A 24,183-nucleotide genomic window follows, 5' to 3' on the forward strand; every position below is an offset into this window, starting at 1 on the left:
ATGGATATATGTATAATTGTATACGTAATTATGAAAAGAATAATAAAATTTAACGCAATATTTTTTATTTGAAATTGAAAATAAAATAAGATCTTTAGTTGTATTTTACGATTACTTTTACTTTTATCATGTTATACTTTATGGTTTTACGTGTACATTTTTAGACATAGAATAAATAACAATAGAAATATTTAAATTTTACTGAAAGGAAAAAGAATAGAACCCTAAAAAAAGATTACCTATTATTTTTATAACTGCTAATATTCTAATAAAATTCGCGCGCACGTGAATTTATCGACTCAATGTCGGTAATGTTATGCGCTACTGTGATCCCGCGAATTGCATCGCATGTACCACCGACGAGATACTATTAAAGACCGATAACCGTGGGTAAATTTTCGTCACCACTAAAGGGGCCCCAGGGGGCCCGGAGATAATTGAAGAATATTGATATTATCGACAGTTTGACTGTTCCGTAGATAAATTAATGAAGATATAACTGTAATAAAATGGATATGAGAGATAAAACAGGAATTATCATATGAGTTAAATTAGAAAATATTTTACCTGTAAGAAAATATTTTATATTTTCTTTAATATTTAAATTTGTTTATTTAATTAACAATTATATAAAAATGTATACAATGACATATATTAAATAAAATTATATATGTATTATATATGTATAATGATTATAATAAAAGTAATAAATTGTTATTTTGATGTCAAAAATATGTGACATTTATAAAACAAAAGATTCTATTACTTTCTCCTTGCTGCACTTGTACTCCTTTTATATACTCTGTCAATATATTACAATATATTACTTTGTCACTCTGTTGCTATATTTTTTCTACTTTATTTTGCCACAATTACAATAATATTATTAATGATTTTATGACTTTTTAATTATTTTTTTATCTATTATTTTTTATAGATAAATGAAATTATATAAGAGGAAAAATATACCTATAAATATATTTTATATACAATTATATGTATATACATGTATATATGTTCTCATTTATAAACAATTATATAAACAATTAATTTTTTGCTGGAAAAGTAATAAGTTAAAACATTAAATTATTATTTTTCTAAAGCTTAATGGAAACAGTATTAATTAATTATTACTTTTTATTAGTTGGCTGGATCAATGATCTTGCCTTATAACTTAACAAATACTTAACAAAAAGTAACTTTATTATAGTGTTTTGCTCTCGAGATAAGTTACAAGAATATATAATAAAAAAATAAGGGTTTTCACTTAAAAAAACCTTGATCTGATTTTGACAAGATCACTCAAAGTCAAGTCCACATTTCCATGTGTTCCCCTTCAAGTCATGCAACTTTCATTCGAAAAAGTTTTCGAATGAATAAAATCATCGATTCGCGAGATAATCGATCATACTTAAAATGAAACACTCTGTATATATATATATATATATATATATATATATATATATATTTGTTTCAAAAAAATATATATATAAAAAACAATAAAAATATATATATAATATATATAATATATAATATATAATGTATAATATATGATATATAATATATAATATATATTATATATAAATATGAATTAATTACTTATGTAATTGATAGCCTGTGATATGCTTAATTAAATCAAAGTATTTTTTTATTAATTATATAACAACAACATTTCTTTGTGTAAACATCGCACAGACGTAACCGCCGAATGGTATACCTATATATCGCGCTTGTCACTTGTCTACGATTTCTTCGTAACGGCGACGTGAGCAACGAATAGTCTATTGGAAATAATAGTATTTCGATAACATTGTTAGTCCATTAGAATTAACAGTGTTTCGGTAATATTGTGTTGAACAACTATTACAAGTGTATTGAAATACACCGTGTTACGTAGCAGTGCAGTGAGCATTGAGAACTACGTCTGAAAGCAAGTAAGTTTTTAACATTTTCATAATCTTAAGACATGCAAAATGTTGAGTATTTGTAAAGGCAAGAAAACTCATAGTAGTACCTGCATTTATAAAAATTGCGGTATTAATAGTAGATACAATACATTAAATGTTCGATTCTATCGTCTGCCTATTGAAGATAGAGAACGATTAATAACATGGTTAATAAATAGCGGTTGTGACGATTTAGCAGAAGAATCCGATGCAAAATTGCGAAAGTTAAGAATATGTAGTAGGCATTTTCCAATAAATATGATATATCCAAAGGGAAAATTAAAAAAAAATGCAGAACCACTTCTATATCCTGTCGATTTCGATGATGAGGAATTTATTACTGAGAACGTACAATGTCACGAGCATTATGAGCAAATACGCATTTTGAAAGAAAAAGTAGCCAAGCAAAATGCAAAAATACAAAAATTAAGAAAACTTCTTAATGTATCGAGATTGAAAGTTAAAACAAAACATAAGATAATAACTCGTTTACGAAAAAAAATAATCACGGGTGATTTACCAGACACGAGTATTTTAAATGCTTTGTTTCGACGAGTTCAAGGTTTTGTATTAACATTTTTAATAATGCAACTTTTTCACAAGAAAAAAGAAGCTTATAATGACGAAGAAAAACAATTAGCTCAAAAAATGCATTATACTTCGCCAAGTTTATATAGAAAAATGCGCGAAGAATTCGATTTTATATTACCTTCAGAAAGTACAATTAAAACATGGTTTAGTGTAATAGATTTATGGCCTGGAATTTGTAGTACTATGTTTCATTGTTTAAAAGCAAAAGTAAATTGCATGGATAGTAGCGAACGCAATTGTGTTTTACTTTTTGATGAAATGAAAATAAAAAAAAGTTTTGATTTTAACGAGAAACGGCAAAAAATAGAAGGTTTTGAAGATTTGGGATCATTAGGATGTAGCGCGGCAGTCGCGACAAGTGCTTTAATTTTTATGGTTCGAGGTTTATTACATAATTGGAAGCAACCAGTAGCATATTTTATAACTAGTGGCACTTTAAATAATGTTCTTTTATCATCTGCATTAGATAAAGTTATAGAAGCAGTATTAGATTCAGGATTAAAATTGCGTGCTTGTTTGTGATCAAGGTACTAATAATCAAAGTGCTATAAAATATAAAATTTCTGTACATCGTCCTTATTTTATGCATGGACAAGAAAAAATATATGCAATTTTTGATATACCACATATTTATAAATCTATAAGAAATCAACTCTTGAAATATAATGTTATGTACGATGACAATAAAGTAGCATCATGGAACGATGTACGATTATTATGGCAATTGGAAAATGGCAAAGCGACAAGAGCGGCTTGCAAATTATCAGAAAAACATGTAAATCCTAATCATTTTGACAGAATGAAATGCCGTTTAGCTTTACAAGTTTTTAGCCGCAGAGTTTCAGCTGCATTATTAACTGCAGGAATAACAGGAGGAATTGATACTGAAACTGTTATGCATACTGCTGAATTTTTTACAATTCTTAATAACAGTTTCGATTCTTTAAACAGTCGCAATTGTAATGATCCAAATCCAAATGCTTGTGCTCTATCAGAAATTCGACTTTATGTGGAAAATGATCTAAAACAATTATTAAATGATTGTTCTAAATGGCGCACTATTACAGATAAAGGTCTCAAAATACCGCCATGTTTTGAAGGATTACAAATTAGTATTACGTCTATTTTACAATTGTGGGACGATTTAAAACGCGAAGAAATTAAATTTTTCATGACTTCTAAAGTTAATCAAGATCCGTTGGAAAATCTTTTTTCTATGATACGTACATATGGCGGAACATACAATCAAAATCCGAGTGCAAAAGCCTTTCGATTATTATTACAAAAAAACATAGTATTAAATTTGTGTAAGTCTACACAATCGTCAAATTGCTTAGATGATGAAGATGAAATTTTATTTCCAAATATGAATACATCTACATCTCTTCATCGAGTAACATTCGATACAACAATTAATGCATCTAACGATTATGAAAATGATGATGAACAAAATGTACCGATAAATGTTAAAAAAATTGTTATTGACGCATCATATACAAATAATGAAACTCTAGAAGCGTCTGCTATTGAATATTTTGCAGGATTTGTTGCTAAAAAATGTGTTGCAAAATCAAATTGTGATCAATGTCGTATTTCATTTATTAATACAAATCACGAACTGACAGATGCAAGACAAATATTAATATATTTTCGAGCATATGAGACCAGTGATGACGAGGAATTAGGACATCTATGTGTACCTACAGAAAAATTTTCATTTGTATTTCGATTAATGAATGCAATATTTGATGCAGGTTATCCTAATATGAGAGGAAATTATAACATATTAGATACTCTATTTTCATTCATGATACAAGCTGTACATACAAAGTATCCAAATTGGTTTCAGCATGAAACTTGTAGCATTCATCGAAAAAATTTGGCATATTATATGATGAAAATTAAGATACATAAAGATTTACTTTGGTTAGGAGAGCGATTAAGATTTTCAAAAAGTCATTGTAAACCTACACAGAAATTTAAAAATATACAAAGCATTTAAAAATTTTTTAACATTTAGATACTCGCGGCAGTACATGTGGAACGAGTAAGAAGATCTCTTTAAGCGGAACGATCTGCGAAAAAAAAAATTACATTTCGATTGTAAAGCACGCTTCTACTTATTTATTTAGGTAATTTTTGATTCAGGGGAAGGGTTCGTGATGAGTTGTTTCGTCAACGTTCCAAGACCCTCCCCCGCTTACGGTTGTGATGGAAATAGAGGAGGTTTAGTGGGTAGGCGAGGCTGAGCGGTCTTTCGTCCGACGTGCCGCTCACTCGAATCCCACACTCCCCAACTGTCTTCCGTTGGGGGTCTTGCGAAGATTCCTCCTCTTTAAACAAAAAAAAAAAAAAAAAAAAGGTAATTTTTTATTCAGGTTGTAAATCTTGCTAAATTTCTTGTATTATTTTGAAGTGTGATTAGATAAATCTAAAAGTTTTTCATAATGTTTTTATTGTGAATGTAAGAATTAAAAAAATAAATGTAACGCATCCTTAACGGAATCAATGTACCAATAGATTTAAGTTTTTATATATTTTTAAATAAAAATCCTGCTATTTTTTTCCTCAGGATAATTTAATTTTTATAAAATAATGATAATTTTTAAAAATTTAAGAGTTTCTCATTCAAGTATTCAAAGTTCAATGTATATTTTCGCTTATACTAAATAAAAAAAAACATAATACATCAAATTGATTATTTTATATATTGTGCAATAATCTCGTCGACATTGTAATTATTATTAACTGAAACATAATAAATTAATTTTAATTTATTTCGTATTTTTAAAAAAATAACAAAATATATATTATGCAATTGATTAAGAAAATAATTTTATATGTATTCTTATTTATTATATTGTTTACAATTTTTATACATAAAGTTATATATTACTTATTGTAATAAATATTATATGTAAAATATAATAATCATATAAAAGGATTTTCGTAATATCAATTTCGTATTATCAATTCTGCAATTCATTCATATTATTAATACTGTTTATTTTTTTTTCAATGGATACGCTATATGTCAACAATAGCGAGCGGTAACCGAGAACGTAGGAGACGCCGAACATCGTACGCGTAGCGAGAGAGTACGATAGTATCTCTATCCTTTTCTCGCAGCACGTCAAGTGCGAGAGAGTATGATAATATCTCTATTCTCCTTGCGCAGCGCTTCGAGTGAGAGAATAGGATAGTAGTCCTATTCTTTTCTACCGTCCGAGGGTAGTCGAAACTGACACTATGCAACGTACACGGATAAACTCACGGTTCAATGTATGACACACACATTGAAGCATAAGCCCATGTTCGTGTACACGCACCGGCAGGAATGGTGTCCTGCGCTCGGCGCGCGGCCGCTACACATACACGCGTACGTCCGTGCTTCGCGGAGCGCGAAGGAGACGCGGAGCGAAGGGAAAAAATAGTGGAGGCAATTCGATGTCTCTATACATCGCGTTTTTCTTTCTTCCATCTCGTTCTGATTAATTATTGATTATTTAATGATTATTTATGATTCGCGACATTTTTTAATTATTTTTAATATATAATAAAAAAATTTCATCAATTCATTATTCTTTTAAATAATTTTTAATATCGGTTGCTTCAGATAGATGTAAGACATTCAATATCAAAACCCGCAATGATAGTTAATTTTACACATAACTTTTTTTTAAATATATAATAAAAGAATTATTACGCGATAATTAAACAATTAATCATATTAAAACAATCAATTAAATAAATAAATAATCATTAAATAATCAATAATTAATCAGAACGAGATGGAAGAAAGAAAAACGCGACGTATAGAGACACCGCGGTCTCTCACTCGCACTAGCGTCGAGTGTGAGACAGCGAAGGAACACCGAAATCGATATCACGTCGGATTATGCTTTCTCTTTCGATCATCTTGTGTTAAGGATCTCTTCGATCGTCTTGTGTTAAAAATGCAACATCGAATTGCCTCTACTGTTTTTTGTCTTCGCTCCGCGTCTCCTTCGCGCTCCGCGGAGACACGGACGTGCGCGCTTCGTATGTATGTGTAGCAGCCACGCGCCGAGCGCAAGACACCACCTATTCCTCCGGTGCGTGTACACGGATATAGGCTCACGGTTCAGTGTATGCTGACACACACATTGAAGCATGAGCCCATATTCGTGTACGGCGTAACGCTGCGTAAACACGGTGGCCCGCCAGGCTAGCCGAGTCAGGCTTCGAGTGGTAGAAAAGAATATATGATCTGTTTTGTTTTTCTCTCTCGAACTTATAGCAAAATTAGCAATATGACGTTGGATCTTAAGTTGCCGAATTGATAACGTGCAGCATTATTATCAATCTATTTTCAAAACTTTTACATATTTCTGTAAAATTATTATAATATATATTTTGTACAAATATGTAAATATAAAAATCCGCTGAATGTTTATTTTTAATTAATTATTTAATTTAAAGTAATTACCCAAATAGCAAGATGACGTTATGATGATGATTTAAGGTCATTTTTCGTCATTCTACGTCAGTATATCAAATAATGATGTAAAATAAACATAACATTTGTTACGAAATATTATCGTCATAAATATATCTTCATTATTTTTAAGTCATTTTTAATGAATAAATAAAATAACATTATTATTTACTATCTTTCTTAATTAATTATAATAATTATAATATATTAATATAATTATAATTATAATATATAAATAAGAAAAATATTTCCAATATTTAATATATAATTATTAACAAATTCATAAACAAATAAATAAAATATATACAACAATTTATAAACAATTTTTATAAGGCATTTTATAAACAACAATTATATACAACAATTATGTCACGTGCTGATTGTCCGTTTTCGGGTCAATACATTTAAGTTTACCCTGGGATTGGACCGATTTGTGAATTAATCGATCCCGAATAGAAAACGAATTTTATCAATTTTATATCGCGGATCTTTTATTAATTTGATTATAATTCGGATATTTTATTTAACTTTTAAAAACTTTGTTTATTTATTTTAATTTTAAGTTGGTTTGCAATTCTTTTAATTTTAGGAACAAAGGAAAAGGATTTTAATTTAGTTTGTTTTAATTTAAAAATTACCTTTATTAAGTTGAGTTGTCTTTAAAATTTATTTAAAATTTCTCCTAAGAGAATTATTACAGAAATTGATTATAAATTTAAAAATTCAACCCTAAGGTTAATCACGCACGACTTAAGACGAAACGAACTGATCAGACCAGTGTTACGATCTATTAATCTGACTATCTTACTGCCTGTTTATCTGATAATAATTACTCCTTGTACTAACTGATAACCGCGACCTGAGAATCGAGAACGAACAATAAATCAATCCGCTGCTGCTTTTCCGCACGCATATTTATAGATAGAAATGGTCAGAACCCCCGCGCAAGCTTCTCACCACTTCTTTCTTTCATTAATTAAGAGGGGGGAAAGTTCTTTCCCAAGGTATCATCTGAATCCTCGTTGCCAACAGGCATAGCCTGGTATCAACAAGAATTCAATCGATAAATCAATAAATCAATATATTATCTTACAATACGCATTCTTTCATTTAAAGCTTTTAAAATTTAGATAGCCGTGACAATTATATACAACAATTTATAAACAATTTTATAAAAACAATGATTCTTATTAAAAATAATATAAATTCGGCTCTATATATATATATATATATATATATATATATATATATATATATATATATACTTAAATTATCTACAAAAATTATATATACAATCGAGATTTTAAAATTGAAATTATTTATACAACATACTAACATTCATTAACCAGATCTATTATATTTTATGTCAAGATCTCAAATTCACTTATATCATCATTTCAGTAGCAGGTTTCATCCAATATGCAAGTTAAACAGCATCGAACAGGGTCCCAAGTAAGAACCATGGGCCATTTTAGAAAGATGCGGCGATAGAAGATAAAAGATGTTTTTCACTTTTTTTTATTTTTTCATTTTTTTTATTTATTTTTGAAAAATCACGTATTATAGATTTTTAATACTAGCAGTCAATATCGGAATGTAATCGTTATTTTGTCGTTATAAGTATCACATTATCGGTCTGTCACTTATAGACGTCATTATGTATTCCTTTTTGATGTCTTTTATGACGTGAATTTGATGATATTATCAATATATTAACGGCTTAAAATAGACATTATATTGATGACATCTTGCTATCTGAATATTTAGTTAATTTAATTAATATTATTTAATTGTTTAGTTAATTTAAAAAATGTCCCTTATATTAAAACAAATTATTTCTAATATTTTTAATAATATTTAGATATTAACTAAAATTATAGTTTTTAATATAGTTTTTTTATTTTTCTTTTTAGAACAAATATCAACAAATACTTTTTCAAACAATAGTTTTAATAAATAAATTAATTATATTTTAATAACTAAGATTCAGAGTTAATATACAATATTATTATAGTAAATATTTTAATCTTACCGACAAGAGAACAAAAAAAAGTGTGTGTAAAGCTGGCGTCTCATTTTGTGGAAAAAATCGTCAAATTATTAAGAGTTCTGGCTTCTTTTTTAATAATTTTACAGGTGTCACGTATATTATAGATTTTCCTGATAGGTAAACAAATAAATTTTGCATTAAAGCGAAAAAATCGGTTTGGACAAAGTGGACGCCAAGTTCACGCTGCGGCTCATTTTATCCTAAACGAGTTCCGACGCTTGCAAACGTAAGATTTTGAAAAATTATAGTTTATAAGAAATATTATAGTTTCTAAAGAGTTCTCATATAAAAACAAAAAAAATTTTAAATAAGTTGAAGTTAATTATCAGTGCAATAAACAAACTGAGTTGAAACGCAAGCTAATAATTCAGAGTTTTGATTTAACAAATATACTTTTCGTATAGTCCTGAACATATTCATTATAACATGTCAAAACGTTTTCTAAAGAGTTCTAGGCATTGGCGATAATATAAAAAAATGTACGATTTTTAAATAAATAGATACAGTCCAAATGAGTATAATATGAGACGCTGTTTAAATGTCAGCACATCTGATAGTCCAATACACTTTTCGTATATTTCTAAATGTATTCTAATGCTTTGGTAAGAATTCTAATCACAAAGAATATTTCGACCAGCGTCTTATACTTTTCCGTTTGTCTCTTTGTTAATTTTATTTTAATTTATTAATTATACGTTCTTAAATTGTATTGTTTTTAAGTATTTATGTTTTTTTTTCTTATTTAATATAATTTTGACATTTATAAATATAATATATAATTTATATAGTTATTTTTTTTATCTATTTTAATTAGATCTTAAATCTATTTTTATTTTCTTGAAAACTATTATTACGTTATTAATTTTTACATTATTTGCTATGCCGTACGAATTCCTTAACACTAATAACATTTTGGGATAAGAAAAGCGAAATATATTCACTGTGAGTTTAATAATATCTTATCGATATGTTTCTCATTTTGTTTCCTATTCTGACCGCAACTTTTCGAAGAGGGCGTTAGCGTACAGTGAATTTTTCCTGCCCCGCTAACTCCCGTAAGATCGTCGGTCTTTAATAGTATCTCGTCGGTGCATGTACCTAGCTAACTACATGAACATGAACGTTAGCGCTAATATAGCGTTGATAGCGAACTCCTTGAACGCACATGCCGAGCATGCAAACGTGAACACTGCGCATACTCAGTTCGCTGCATTATGTATGACGGATTTCCTAACCAAAAAAGTCAACTTTAACTTAATATCTTGGTCGCGAAGCAGACCGCCGCGTTTTTCTGCTAAATTTTTTAATTTTGAGTAAAACCGCGTCGATGAGCCCAATTTTATTATCAAAATTGGAAATGATGGGGGTATTCTAAATAATTACTATTATTTCTTCTTCCTATCTTTCACATTGCTTATGTGGGAAAATGTGGGTTACTAGCAGCAAAGAGAAGCCTGAGAGTGGTCATGAAAGCGTTTTGACTGTATCCTTATTCGCGTAAGTAATGTGCACGTTTTGTGGTTCTCTTCCGTGCTAGACGCAAGAGTAATAAAGATGGACAGTCATGTCCATATCGCCTCTCTTTATCACTCTTGCACTCATGAACCAATTACAGATCGATATTCATAGTCTGTTTTCATATTAAGATCATCTTAAATAAAAGTTTTAAATGCCGATACAGCATTCTTATTGGCGAGTAAAAAAAAAATTTGTGAATAATTCGTCAAAAACTTCATCCACTTCATTTTCTTTATCTAACATGTTATTATTACATTATGTCGTATTTTACATTCACGTGCAATACCGTCGTGTCGTATTTAATAAGATGTTTCTTTGTTTTCTGTCGCCCAAGATAAAAGTTGACGAACTTCAGAAAAAATAAGAAACATGAGACAAGAAACATGATTGTCAATAAAACAGTATATACGAAGAGGCATAAAAGCAAAAAGCAAGAAAGAGAAAACAAAGAGCACATTGTAGATTAGCCTTAAAACGCGTCCATGACCACTCTCAGGCTTCTCTCTGGTGCAACCTTTGAGTATATAGACATGGAGGAGGAATTGAGACTTTTATATTTATATTATATGCTAATTTGCCTCAAATACATGGCCCCGAAAAGCATGTACAAAAACACATGCGCATGCGTATGAAGTAAAGGTGCACGCATGCGCATGAAAGTCCCATATATGCTATATCACCGACGAGATACTATTAAAGACCGATAACCGTGGGTAAATTTTCATCACCACTATTATACCGATATTATCGACGGTTTTGACTCCGTAGATAAATTAATGAAGATATAACTATGATAAAATGGATATGAAAGATAAAACAGGAATTATCATATGAGTTAAATTAGAAAATATTTTACCTATAAGAAAATATTTTATAATTTCTTTAATATTTAAATTTATTTATTTAGTTAACAATTATATAAAAATGTATACACTGACATATATTAAATAAAATTATATATGTACAATGATTATAAAGATAATAAATTGTTTTGATGTCAAAAATATGTGACATTTATAAAAAGAAGATTCTATACTTTCTCTTTGCTGCACTTGTACTCCTTTTATATACTCTGTCAATATATTAATATATTACTTTGTCACTCTGTTGCTATATTCTATCTATTTTATTTTGCCACAATTACAATAATGTTATTAATGATTTTATGACTTTTTAATTATTTTTTTATCCTATTATTTTTTGTAGATAAGTGAAATTATATAATAGGAAAAATATACATATAAATATATTTTATATACAATTATATGTATATATATATATATATATATATATGTATATATGTTCTCATTTATATATAAACAATTAATTTTTTGCTGGAAAAGTAATAAATTAAAACATTAAATTTTTCTAAAGCTTAATAGAAATATTAATTAATTATTACTTATTATAGTTGGCCGAATCAGTGATTGGTCTTGTCTTATAACTTAACAAATATTTAACAAAAAGTAATTTTATTATTGTGTTTTGGAAAGCTCTCGAGATAAGCTACAAGAATATGTAATAAAAAAATAGGGGTTTCCACTTAAAAAACATTAATGACCTTCACCTGATTTTGACAAGGTCACTCAAAGTCAAGTCCACATTTCCATCATGTGTCCCCTTTCAAGCCATGCAATTTTCGTTCAAAACATTTTTCAATAAAATTATCGATTCGCGAGATAATCGACCATATAACTTAAAATGAAATACCCTGTATATATATATATATATATATATATATCAACATACTATTGTATAATTGAAACAAAGATCTTGATTATTAAAACAAAAGCATAACATAGTTGTTGATTTTTTAGGATACTGTTGAATCATTGATTTGACACCTCTTTAATGTGGCAAAATATTTCTGAAATCGATAGTTTTGTAATTTTATAATGCAAAAAATGTATTAAAATAAAAAGTTAAAGAATTAATAATAAAGTGTTCCTAAAGAATGTATTAATATTTAATGAAAATATATTCAAAGTCTATTTTCTATCTATTAATAAATTATATAATATCTTATATGTTAAATAAAAATTTTTTAACTAATTTTTCTTCGTATTATTTCTTCTTAATAGTATTATTATATATCTTTAACAGCTTGAAGCATCACGGTAGCTAATCAGCTTACGGTTGTCCGTAAGAACGTAAAACTGCCACGATGTTTTTCGTTGCTAATGACATCAATCATTATCGATAGTTACGTACAGAATATGGCCTGAGAAATTAAATGAGACAATGTGTTACAAAACAGATGTTCTAAAACATGTAAATTCTAAACATTAAATTCTTTTTTAAAAATCCTTCTTTCTTCTTTTCTTCCTTTCTCCTTTTTCTTTTTGTTGTTTTCTTTTAAGTAATTGAGCGTAAATTAATTGAGAAAATTTAATGAAGATTTAATAATACATATTTACAGTATGGAAATTTAACGATTATTTTTACAATGAAAAAATTATGAGATTAGATCGCATTTAAAAATAATACAAAAAGTTTTGTGGTGATTTAGAAACTTGAATTTAAAATTATTTAAATATAATATAAAATAAAAATGTGTTTCAATCAAAATATAATTAAGAAATAATGATAAAAATTACAACTTTTTTTATATAAGTACTTTAAGAATTCAAAAGATTTATGTACTTTCATCGTGATGCGAAAATTAGTTATTCTGCTAACTTAAATTTTTATTAATCTGAGAATAATCACCTGGGATATTTTCTACATCCCAAAAAAATGAAATCACATCACAGTTACTTAATGTCCTTCTTCCGTTTGTTTATTATCTTGGTTTTTCCTTATTTTTTTCAAAAAATGTTGATTAAACCTATATCCATAATATCCTTAGATATTAATAAGTTATAGAACAATCAATAATTACAATAGGTAATGAATAACAATGACTTTTAATTGTGGTATAAAAAACATCCCAGGTGATCGTTTACGCAAAAAAATAAGATGATTATCCTCGGGTTAAGAGTACAAACAAAAAAGTAGCGGTACAAATTAAATAAAGTTTTTCTCTACAGAATAACTAATTTCTGCATAAAAAATTTACATAAAAAATCTTGAATAGTTATATAAAAAGAATTGAGATTTTCGTTATTATTTTTTAATTACATTTCGATTAGAGCACGTTTCTACTTATCTATTTAGGTAATTTTAAGTAATTTTAGGTAATTTAGCAACCTGATCAGATTGTAAACTTTGCTAAATTTCTTGTATTATTTTGAAATGCGATTAAATCAATCTATAAGTTTTTCATAATGTTTTTATTGTGAATGTAAGAATTAGAAAAATAAATGTAATACTTAACGGAATTAGAAAAATAAATGTAATCCTTAACGGAATTAATGTACCAGTAGATTTAAGTTTTTATATATTTTTAAATAAAAATCCTATTTTTTCCTCAGGATAGTTTAATTTTTGTAAAATAATGATAATTTTTAACAATTTAAGAGCTTCTCATTCAGGTATTCAAAGTCCAATGTATATTTTCGCTTATATTAAATAAAAAAAAAACCATAATACATCAAATTGATTTTATATGTTGTGCAACAATCTTGTCGACATTGTAATTATTATTAACTAAAACATAGTAAACTTTTAATTTATTTCGAATTTTTAAGAAAATAACGAAATATATATTACGCAATCGTATTAAGAAAATAATTTTATATGTATTATTATTTATTATATTGTTTATTTATATTGTTAATTTTTATACATAAATTTATACATAAATTTTTATACATATATACTACCTTATTGTAATAAATATTATATGTAAAATATAATAATCATATATAAGGATTTTCGTTTCGTATTATCAATTCTGCAATTCATTCATATTATTAATACTGTTTATTACCATTTTTTTTCAATGGATACGCTATATGTCAACAATAGCGAGCGGTAATCGAAAACGTAGGAGATGCCGAACATCGTACAGCGCATCGAGGGCGAGAGAGTATGATAGTATCTCTATCCTCTTCTCGCAGCATGTCAAGCGCGAAAGAATACGATAATATCTCTATTCTCCTCGCGCAGCGCTTCGAGTGTGAGAGAATAGGATAGTAGTCCTATTCTTTTCTATCGTCCGAGGGTAGTCGAAACTGACACTATGCAACGTACACGGATATAGGCTCACGGTTCAGTGTATGCTGACACACAGATTGAAGCCCATTGATGGCCCGTGTACTCTGTACGACGTAACGTTGCGTAAACACGATGGCCCGCCAAGCTAGCCGAGTCAGGCATTAGCTTCGAGTGGTAGAAAAGAATATACGATCTGTTCTGTTTTCTTTCTCGAGCTTATAGTAAAACTAGCAATATGATGTTGGACTTTAAGTTGCCGAATTGACGACATGCGACATTATTATCAATCTATTTTCAAAACTTTTACATATTTCTATAAAATTATTATAATATATATTTTGTATTGGATTTTATATTTACAAATATGTAAATATAAAAATCCGCTGAATGTTTATTTTTAATTAATTATTTAATTAAAATAATTACCCAAGTAGCAAGATGATGCTATTATGATGATGATTTAAGGTCATTTTTCGTCATTCTACGTCAATATATCGAATAATGATGTAAAATAAACATAACATTTGTCATGAAATATTATCGCCATAAATATATCTTCATTATTTTTAAGTCAATTTTTAATGAATAAATGAAATAACATTATTATTTACTATCTTTCTTAATTAATTATATTATAATATATAAATATTTCCCATATTTAACATACAATTATTAACAAATAATTAAATAAACAAATAAATAAAATATATACAACAATTTATAAACAATTTTTATAAAAACAATGATTCAATTCTTATTAAAAATAATATAAATTCACGGCTCTATATATGTAATTAAATTATCTACAAAAATTACATATGCAATCGAGATTTTAAAATTGAGACTATTTATACAACATAGTAACATTCATTAACCAGATCTATCATATTTTATGTCAAGATTCCATATTCACTTATATCATCATTTTAGTAGCAGGTTTCATTCTATATGCAAATTAAGCAGCATCAAGCAGGGTCCCAAGTAAAGATGGGTGGGCCGTTTTAGAAACATGCGGCGATAGAAGATAAAAGATGTTTTTAGCACTTTCACTTTTTTTCATTTTTTCATTTTTTTTACTTATTTTTCGTAAAAAGTGTCACGTATATTATAGATTTTTAGTACTAGCAGTCAATATCGGAACGTAATCGTTATTTTGTCGTCATAAGTATCACATCATCGGTCTGTCACTTATACGTCATTGTGTTCCTTTTTGACATCTTTTATGACGTAAATTTGATGATATTAATGACTTAAAATAGACATTATATTGACGACATCTTGCTACCTAGGTATTTAGTTAATTTAATTACTTTATTATTTAGTTTATTTAATTATTATAATTATTACTATTATTTAATTAATATTATTTAATTAATTATTTAGTTAATTTAAAAGATGTCCTTTATATTAAAACAAATTATTTCTACTTTTAATAATATTTAGATATTAACTAAAATTATAGTTTTTAATATAGGTTTTTATTATATTTTTCTTTTTAGAACAAATATCAACAAATACTTTTTCAAACAATAGTTTTAACAAATAAATTAATTATATTTTAATAACTAAGTGATTCAGAGTTAATATACAATACCATTATAGTAAATATTTTAGTTTTTCCGACAATGAGAACAAAAAAAAGTGTGTGTAAAACTGGTGTCTCATTTTGCGGAAAAAATCGTACAAATTATTGAAAGTTCTGGCTTCCTTTTTAATAGTTTCTGAGAGATTAAACAAATAGTTTTTGCATTAAAGCGAAAAAATCGATTTGGACAAAGTCGATAATTGTTATAGCTTTTATTCATTTCTTGAAGAAAAAAGTTTCTTTAACAAAAAGTTGTTACGCTTTTTAGATATATATATATATATATATATATATATATATATATATTACAAAGTATTTGGTCAGATGAAATATATATATATAAATAATCAGATTTAGGTACAAAAATTTATTTAATACAAAATAAAAAAAATTTCTAAAGCAGAATTTGAAGAATAGAAATATTTAAGATCTTTAATAAAAATGTCTATATCATAGTGCATCAGCCATATTACATTCGCATGATCACGTGACCACGTTTTGATCACGTGACATCATTTGTCCCCCTTACGTCACATTATGTAATACATAAGTTTTGGGGTCAACAGTTGGGATATCAGTTTCAAGCTCAGTAAATAGAGGAGTTAGCGGTCTAGTGTATAGTATGAATGTCTATGGGAATTGCTTATATTTCCTATAAAAAGCACAATACATACAGTAGTGCAATTCCCTGTCGGCACCTTTGATGTTAGCGTGTACGAAATTGAACTGCATATGCGCGAGCTAAGTAAATAACCAATCATAGATCTACTCTACGATGCTGTACTAGACTGCACTAAAATGTTCTATCTCGTTTTCATCAAGTTTTAAATATATATCTATTTCGTTTTAAGTACATTGAATGTATATACACTACTTCCTCTCTTTTTCTAACTTATTATTTATACGCATCATATTTAAGCTAGCATCATATTTAAGATATAAATTAAATAAAAATAATATAAATATGGTATAAATACGTAGCTAATAATGAAAAATATTCTATAGACAATATAAAATATAAATATCAAATATGAAATATAAAAGTAAAGAAATAATTTAAAAAAATATACATAAAAATATATAAATATTGATTAATAAAAAGAAAAACTATATTATATTATTAACTTTGGTAAAAAAATTGCATAAAATATGAAAAAAAAGTCGACATAAGGAAATAGTATATAAAATAAATATACGTATTTAATTAATATTATTACTTTAAAATAAAAACATAAATGTAAGTATATATTTCTTAAATTTATAAGATGAAAAAATACAATTATTTATAAAATTAAAAAATAATACAAAATTTAATAAATCAATAGAAATGTAGGTATACAATAGTAAAAAAATATTTTTGTGTAAAGAAAAAACAATTTATTTTAAAAGTATTACAAATATACTTATATTAGGTGTACAAAAAAATTCTGAGCTTTAGATTTCATACAACCGAAATAACAATTTAAATTTTATATATCTTCCCGTTCTTTTGCGGTTTTAAAGCGTTGACATTTGGCCTTCTAAAATGCCATACGGTTTGGCATTTGATGCACATAATCTCAAAAATCAGTAGTGTTTACGATGGCAATAACAAAAGAGCATATTCGATTTTCCATCCACTTCGTGTTTCATCTGAAGAAAAATGCTGCTGAAGCCATTGCAATGATTTGTGCATATAGAGAGAACGCTGTAAGTCATACTACATGTAAAAGATGATATCAAAAATTTCCCCAAGGAGATTTCAGTCTTGAAGATGAATCGCGTGCTGGACGCCCTCAAAAGATTGAAACGGATGAATTGCAAGCACTGCTGGATATAAACTCTGCGCAAACTGAAAAGAAGATTGCAGAACTTCGCGTTACGCAGCAAACCATTTCCGTACGTTTACATACGATGGGAAAGGTTCAGGAAGGCAGATGGGTTCCGCATGAATTGTCCGAAGACAACAAAAATCGTCGGCGTGACACTGCACTCACTTTGCTTTCAAAGTTCCGGAAAAAAGATTTTCTGCACAAAATCATTACAGACGATGAAAAGTGGATTCTTTATGATAACCCTAAACGTAGAAAATCATGGGTTGACTCTGGTCAACCTTCGACATCGATGCCAAAGCCCAATATCCACGCCAAGAAGGGTTTGCTCTGTATTTGGTGGAATTGGAAAGGTATGTTGCATTACGAGTTGTTACAACCCGATGAAACAATCACGGCAGACCACAACAACAATTGACCAATTTGAGCGATACATTAGAAGAAAAGAGGCCATTTACTGGTCAAAAACATCGTAAAGTAATCTTGCTTCATGACAATGCTCGACCACATGTTGCGAAAGCGACTCAGGACCATATCTTTGCGTTAGGCTGGGAACTTCTTCCGCACGCGGCGTATAGCCCAGACATGGCGTCTTCTGATTACTACCTATTCCGATCACTGCAGCATCATTTGGCTGATACACATTTCGTGAGATTTGAAGAGATACGAAAATACATTAATGACTTTATCGCTTCGAAGCCGGTGAGCTTCTATCGTCAAGGAATTCGCAAACTACGAAAGATGGCAAAAGGTTGTTGATGCGGGGAATATTTCGCTGATTAATATTTTTTTGTTTGTTTTTGAATAAAGATTGAATTTTACAAAAAAAAGCTCAGAACTTTTTTGTACACCTAATACATATATGCAATTACATATTACAATTATGTTAAATATAATGTCCATTTACTTTTAGAATAAGAAATAATAATAAATAATAATTTTCAGAATAACAAATAATAATCTTTAAAGGAAATGATGTTTTTTTAAATTTTGAATATTTTAAATTTATAATAAAAAAATCTAATAATAAAAAAAATGGAGAATTAATCTGTATAACTCTTTATACAGATTAACTATTCTCTAAAGAGAAAATAACTCTTCGTTCTTAGTTTTATTTTCTCTCATTAATCAAACTGAACTATTTATTAATCAATATTCAATATTCACTCAATACTAAACACTCCTATTTATTTTCTTTAACACGCCTTAGTGTCGGTCCACAATAGGTGATTTAAGCTTTAAGAAGTAAGAAATTGACCAATTATAATCGAATATGAAAAGAATAATCGACTATGATTGATCAATTTCTTACGACTTAAAGATTAAATACTTATTGTGGACCGACACTAACAGAATAAACTCTTTATAATTTCACTTTATATGTCAGACATTTGTTCCCGCTAGTATATTGGATTTAAATGATAGAGAACGTTATAGAAAAACTCAAGAAGAAATGTGACAGAAAATAAATTATGTTGGTTATCTACTTAGCTCGCGCATGTGCAATTCAATTTTGTACACGTTAAAATCGGGAGAGTTGCACTACTGTATATATTGTGCCGAAAGTGTGTACGAGAGAGAAAGATATACGAGTGATATATGTCCATATGTCGACGACGTACTTAAATATAGCGGTGGATTTATTGTAAGAAAGTTATTAGGACATGTTTATCACATTTGTGCAACTTTTGTCACTGCAAAATCGACTGATTCAATTTTAATTACTGTCAAAAACAAAGATAATTTAATTTTTCTTTCGGATGATGTCATAAAAATAACACAATGCTCCAAAGCAGTTATTCGATCAAATTATAATATAATTCGCACTAGAAAAAATATTGAGACAATTGTGACTATGAAAGTGTTTAACGATATTTGTCATTCAGTGTTTAATGACAGTGCAATGACAGAACACATTTTGCAAGATGTGTTTGACAACCATAAAACGCAATTTATTAAAAGCATAATTGTAATTTACGTTAATTTGCGTATTTATTCCATGAGGTTAAGTGCGTTACCGATTCAATACACAAAGATTATATTAGACGTAAGTTTACAAAATTGATTCATTTTAAACATCAATAAAAATTATTTTCTTGTGTTATAATGTGTTATAATATATACTCAAAGAGTACGCAGTACCAGGCGCATGCATATGTGCGTATCGTATTGAGAAGATTACGGTGGACTTTAAACGTAAGCGATTTTATAATTTTGCTGTATCATTACAAGTATTATTTTTCTCACTTATATATAGAGACAGACAGTGACAATGTGTTATAATATATATTAATATTTATTTAATACATTTCACTATTACATCTCTATATAATATCATTTATGACAGTTCTTGTCACCTATTGTTCTTCATATCACACTATATGTATATTGCTTGCCTATAGTATCTGTTAATTTCAACGCATGCGCAGAAAGGACGAGTATCACTCGTATATCTTTCTCTCTCGCACATACTTTGGACACACTTTTAGTGTCAATATTCCCCCTCCATGTCTATATACTCAAAGAGTACGCAGTACCAGGCGCATGCATATGTGCGTATCATATTGAGAAGATTACGGTGGACTTTAAACGTAAGCGATTTTATAATTTTGCTGTATCATTACAAGCTGTATTATTTTTCTCACTTATATATAGAGACAGACAGTGACAAGCGTGAAAGTTGATAGAAGATTATATACTCACGATTTATGAAACGATCCAACATTCGACAGTGGTGTTTTAGTGAGTGAATATCTTTCGTTTGTGTTTATCAAGAAATGCAGGAATTACGCTTCGACGGCCGAGTGGTCGTAGTAACGGGAGCGGGTGCAGGTATTCGTCTTTTTTTATATTCATTTTTACATATATAACAATGCTTCTCTAATTTTGTTACCATATGCGAGATGAAATTAAATCATCTGATAATATAGATCACCTGATTGTATATTATTGTTATTTATTATTATATCGTTTCATTAATTTTCGATTATTTTACAATTATTACTTTTTTTTTATTGAATGATTTATAGACTGATGACGAAGGATTTAATGTAAATTTTTTAAATATGTAGAAACAAAATCTTACATCAAGAAATTACTTATGAAAATGCAAGTAAATAGTATAAATTCTTTTTGGCAGGTTTTTTTTTTCTATAAAAATAATAAGCAAGAATTTATTTTGATTAAATATCAACATATGTGTATTCCATTAGAACAAGACAATATGCAATTAATATTTCAGGATTGGGGCGTGCTTATGCATTGCTGTTTGCATCTAGAGGTGCTAGCGTAATTGTAAATGATTTAGGAAGCAGCAGACATGGAGATGGAAGTAATACTAAGAGTGCAGATACTGTGGTCCAGGAGATTCGACAAAATGGTTAGGATATGATATAATTTCTATAGATTATTGATAATGCAAAATTTTGATAATTTCAGCACAATGCTTTTACTTAAGAAAATATTTGAAATTTTTCCTGTTGATTATTTATAACATTATATGATTTAGGAATTATGTGATATGTATATTTTTAAATATTAGTGATCATTTTTCATTTATTACGTTCAACGGTTAATGTTTTTATATATTTGTCTTAATAAGCAAAATAATTTGATTGAAAGATTAATGTTTTAATACATTCTTAAATTTAGACTTTATTTTAAAATGTGTCTATTAAGACAGCATGTGATTTTAATGCCAATTTTATTAATAACAAGTTCAAATGAAAATATTCAATGTTTCAAATAAAAGTTAAAGTCGCATTTATTTTTTTGGGATTTTAGATACATTTTTTAAAATTTCCTATGATACATAAATTACTTGCAATTAAAAGTGAATATATAGGGTATAATAAATAGCATCTATTAATTATATAGTGTTATTCCTTATAAAAAAGTAAGTCCTGAATTATTTCTTTTATAATGCTTTTATAAAGCAATAATTACTGAGTAAAGCTAATCAGTGTCGTTCTTTAGACTGACACGTCAGTGAGCCATGTACCTATTAGAAGTTAGCCCCCCACTTTTAGAAATAACTTATTTTGAGAGTTGTGCTGAATTGTGCTAGGTTTGTGCTACATTGTGCTCGAATTTTAAAACCGTAATGTGAAAAATGTCATAAAAAATGAAAAAAAACGACATTTTAGGCTAGCCCCCCACTTTGCGATTTTTTTAATTTTCTCGATTGTGCTAGGTTGTGCTAACATTGTGCCAAAATATTATCTTTAAAAAATAATAACAATAGAAGTTATGATAAAAAATAGATTTGGGAAAAAAAATATATAAATGACATTTATTCTTATATCAGTCATCTAAAGAGTATGCAAATGCATATCTAATATATATTCGCTTAGCACAAATCGGCATAATCGTCGGTTTCGTCAGCAGAACGATATGAAGGACACTTTACTCTTGAGCGCGACCCTTCGCGCACGCATTTTTTGTTAAAAATTCGGATTTGTAGTTATTGGATGTTCATAATACTGCATATCTGAGTTGTGCTAGCCTAGCACAAGTTGGCACAACTGTCGGTTTCGTCAGCACAACGATATAAAGGGCACTTTACTCTTGAACGCGGCCCTTCGCGCACGCATTTTTTGTTAAAAACTCGGGTTTGTAGTTATTGGATGTTCATAATACTGCATATCTGAGTTGTGCTAGCCTAGCACAAGTTGGCACAACCGTCGATTTCGTCAGCACAACGATATGAAGGGTACTTTACTCTTGATCGCTGCCCTTCGCGCACGCATTTTTTGTTAAAAACTCGGGTTTGTAATTATTGGATATTCATAATACTGCATATCTGAGTTGTGCTAGGCTAGCACAACTCAGATATGCAGTATTATGAATATCCAATAATTACAAACCCGAGTTTTTAACAAAAAATGCGTGCGCGAAGGGCCGCGATCAAGAGTAAAGTACCCTTCATATCGTTGTGCTGACGAAATCGACGGTTGTGCCAACTTGTGCTAGGCTAGCACAACTCAGATACAAACCCGAGTTTTTAACAAAAAATGCGTGCGCGAAGGGCCGCGATCAAGAGTAAAGTACCCTTCATATCGTTGTGCTGACGAAATCGACGGTTGTGCCAACTTGTGCTAGGCTAGCACAACTCAGATATGCAGTATTATGAATATCCAATAATTACAAATCCGAGTTTTTAACAAAAAATGCGCGAAGGGCCGCGATCAAGAGTAAAGTACCCTTTATATCGTTGTGCTGACGAAATCGACGGTTGTGCCAACTTGTGCTAGGCTAGCACAACTCAGATATGCAGTATTATGAACATCCAATAACTACAAATCCGAATTTTTAACAAAAAATGCGTGCGCGAAGAACCGCGTTCAAGAGTAAAGTGCCCTTTATATCGTTGTGCTGACGAAAGTTATGGTTGTGCCAACTTGTGCTAGCCTAGCACAAGTTGGCACAACCATAACTTTCGTCAGCACAACGATATAAAGGGTACTTTACTCTTGAACGCGGCCCTTCGCGCACGCATTTTTTGTTAAAAATTCGGATTTGTAATTATTGGATGTTCATAATACTGCATATCTGAGTTGTGCTAGCCTAGCACAAGTTGGCACAACCGTCGGTTTCGTCAGCACAATGATATAAAGGGCACTTTACTCTTGAACGGGGCCCTTCGCGCACGCATTTTTTGTTAAAAACTCGGATTTGTAATTATTGGATATTCATAATACTACATATCTGAGTTGTGCTAGCCTAGCACAAGTTGGCACAACCGTCGATTTCGTCAGCACAACGATATGAAGGGTACTTTACTCTTGATCGCTGCCCTTCGCGCACGCATTTTTTGTTAAAAACTCGGGTTTGTAATTATTGGATATTCATAATACTGCATATCTGAGTTGTGCTAGGCTAGCACAACTCAGATATGCAGTATTATGAATATCCAATAATTACAAACCCGAGTTTTTAACAAAAAATGCGTGCGCGAAGGGCCGCGATCAAGAGTAAAGTACCCTTCATATCGTTGTGCTGACGAAATCGACGGTTGTGCCAACTTGTGCTAGGCTAGCACAACTCAGATACAAACCCGAGTTTTTAACAAAAAATGCGTGCGCGAAGGGCCGCGTTCAAAAGTAAAG

The 24,183-nt window shown here is 29.0% G+C and overlaps 1 protein-coding gene and 1 long non-coding RNA gene across 2 annotated transcripts in view; both read left to right on the forward strand.

Moving 5' to 3' along the window:
* Positions 1 to 10,100: 10,100 nt before the first annotated feature.
* On the forward strand, positions 10,101 to 10,651 carry LOC148936954 (uncharacterized). Its single transcript, XR_016138897.1, has 2 exons — positions 10,101 to 10,430; positions 10,505 to 10,651. It is a non-coding gene; the product is annotated as an uncharacterized LOC148936954 (long non-coding RNA).
* An 8,986-nt stretch (positions 10,652 to 19,637) lies between these two features.
* Mfe2 (peroxisomal multifunctional enzyme type 2) overlaps positions 19,638 to 24,183 on the forward strand; it is a 65,669-nt gene continuing 61,123 nt past the window's right edge. The window contains exons 1-4 of the mRNA XM_089075726.1: positions 19,638 to 20,123; positions 20,207 to 20,272; positions 20,479 to 20,908; positions 21,318 to 21,455. Of these exons, the coding sequence (XP_088931852.1) occupies positions 20,854 to 20,908; positions 21,318 to 21,455 (193 nt within the window). The 5' untranslated portion in view covers positions 19,638 to 20,123; positions 20,207 to 20,272; positions 20,479 to 20,853. The remainder of the gene's footprint in view (positions 20,124 to 20,206; positions 20,273 to 20,478; positions 20,909 to 21,317; positions 21,456 to 24,183) is intronic.

The sequence above is a fragment of the Pogonomyrmex barbatus genome, unplaced genomic scaffold (assembly GCF_055798465.1).
Source record: "Pogonomyrmex barbatus isolate J1 unplaced genomic scaffold, ASM5579846v1 scaffold19, whole genome shotgun sequence".
NCBI lineage: Eukaryota > Metazoa > Arthropoda > Insecta > Hymenoptera > Formicidae > Pogonomyrmex > Pogonomyrmex barbatus.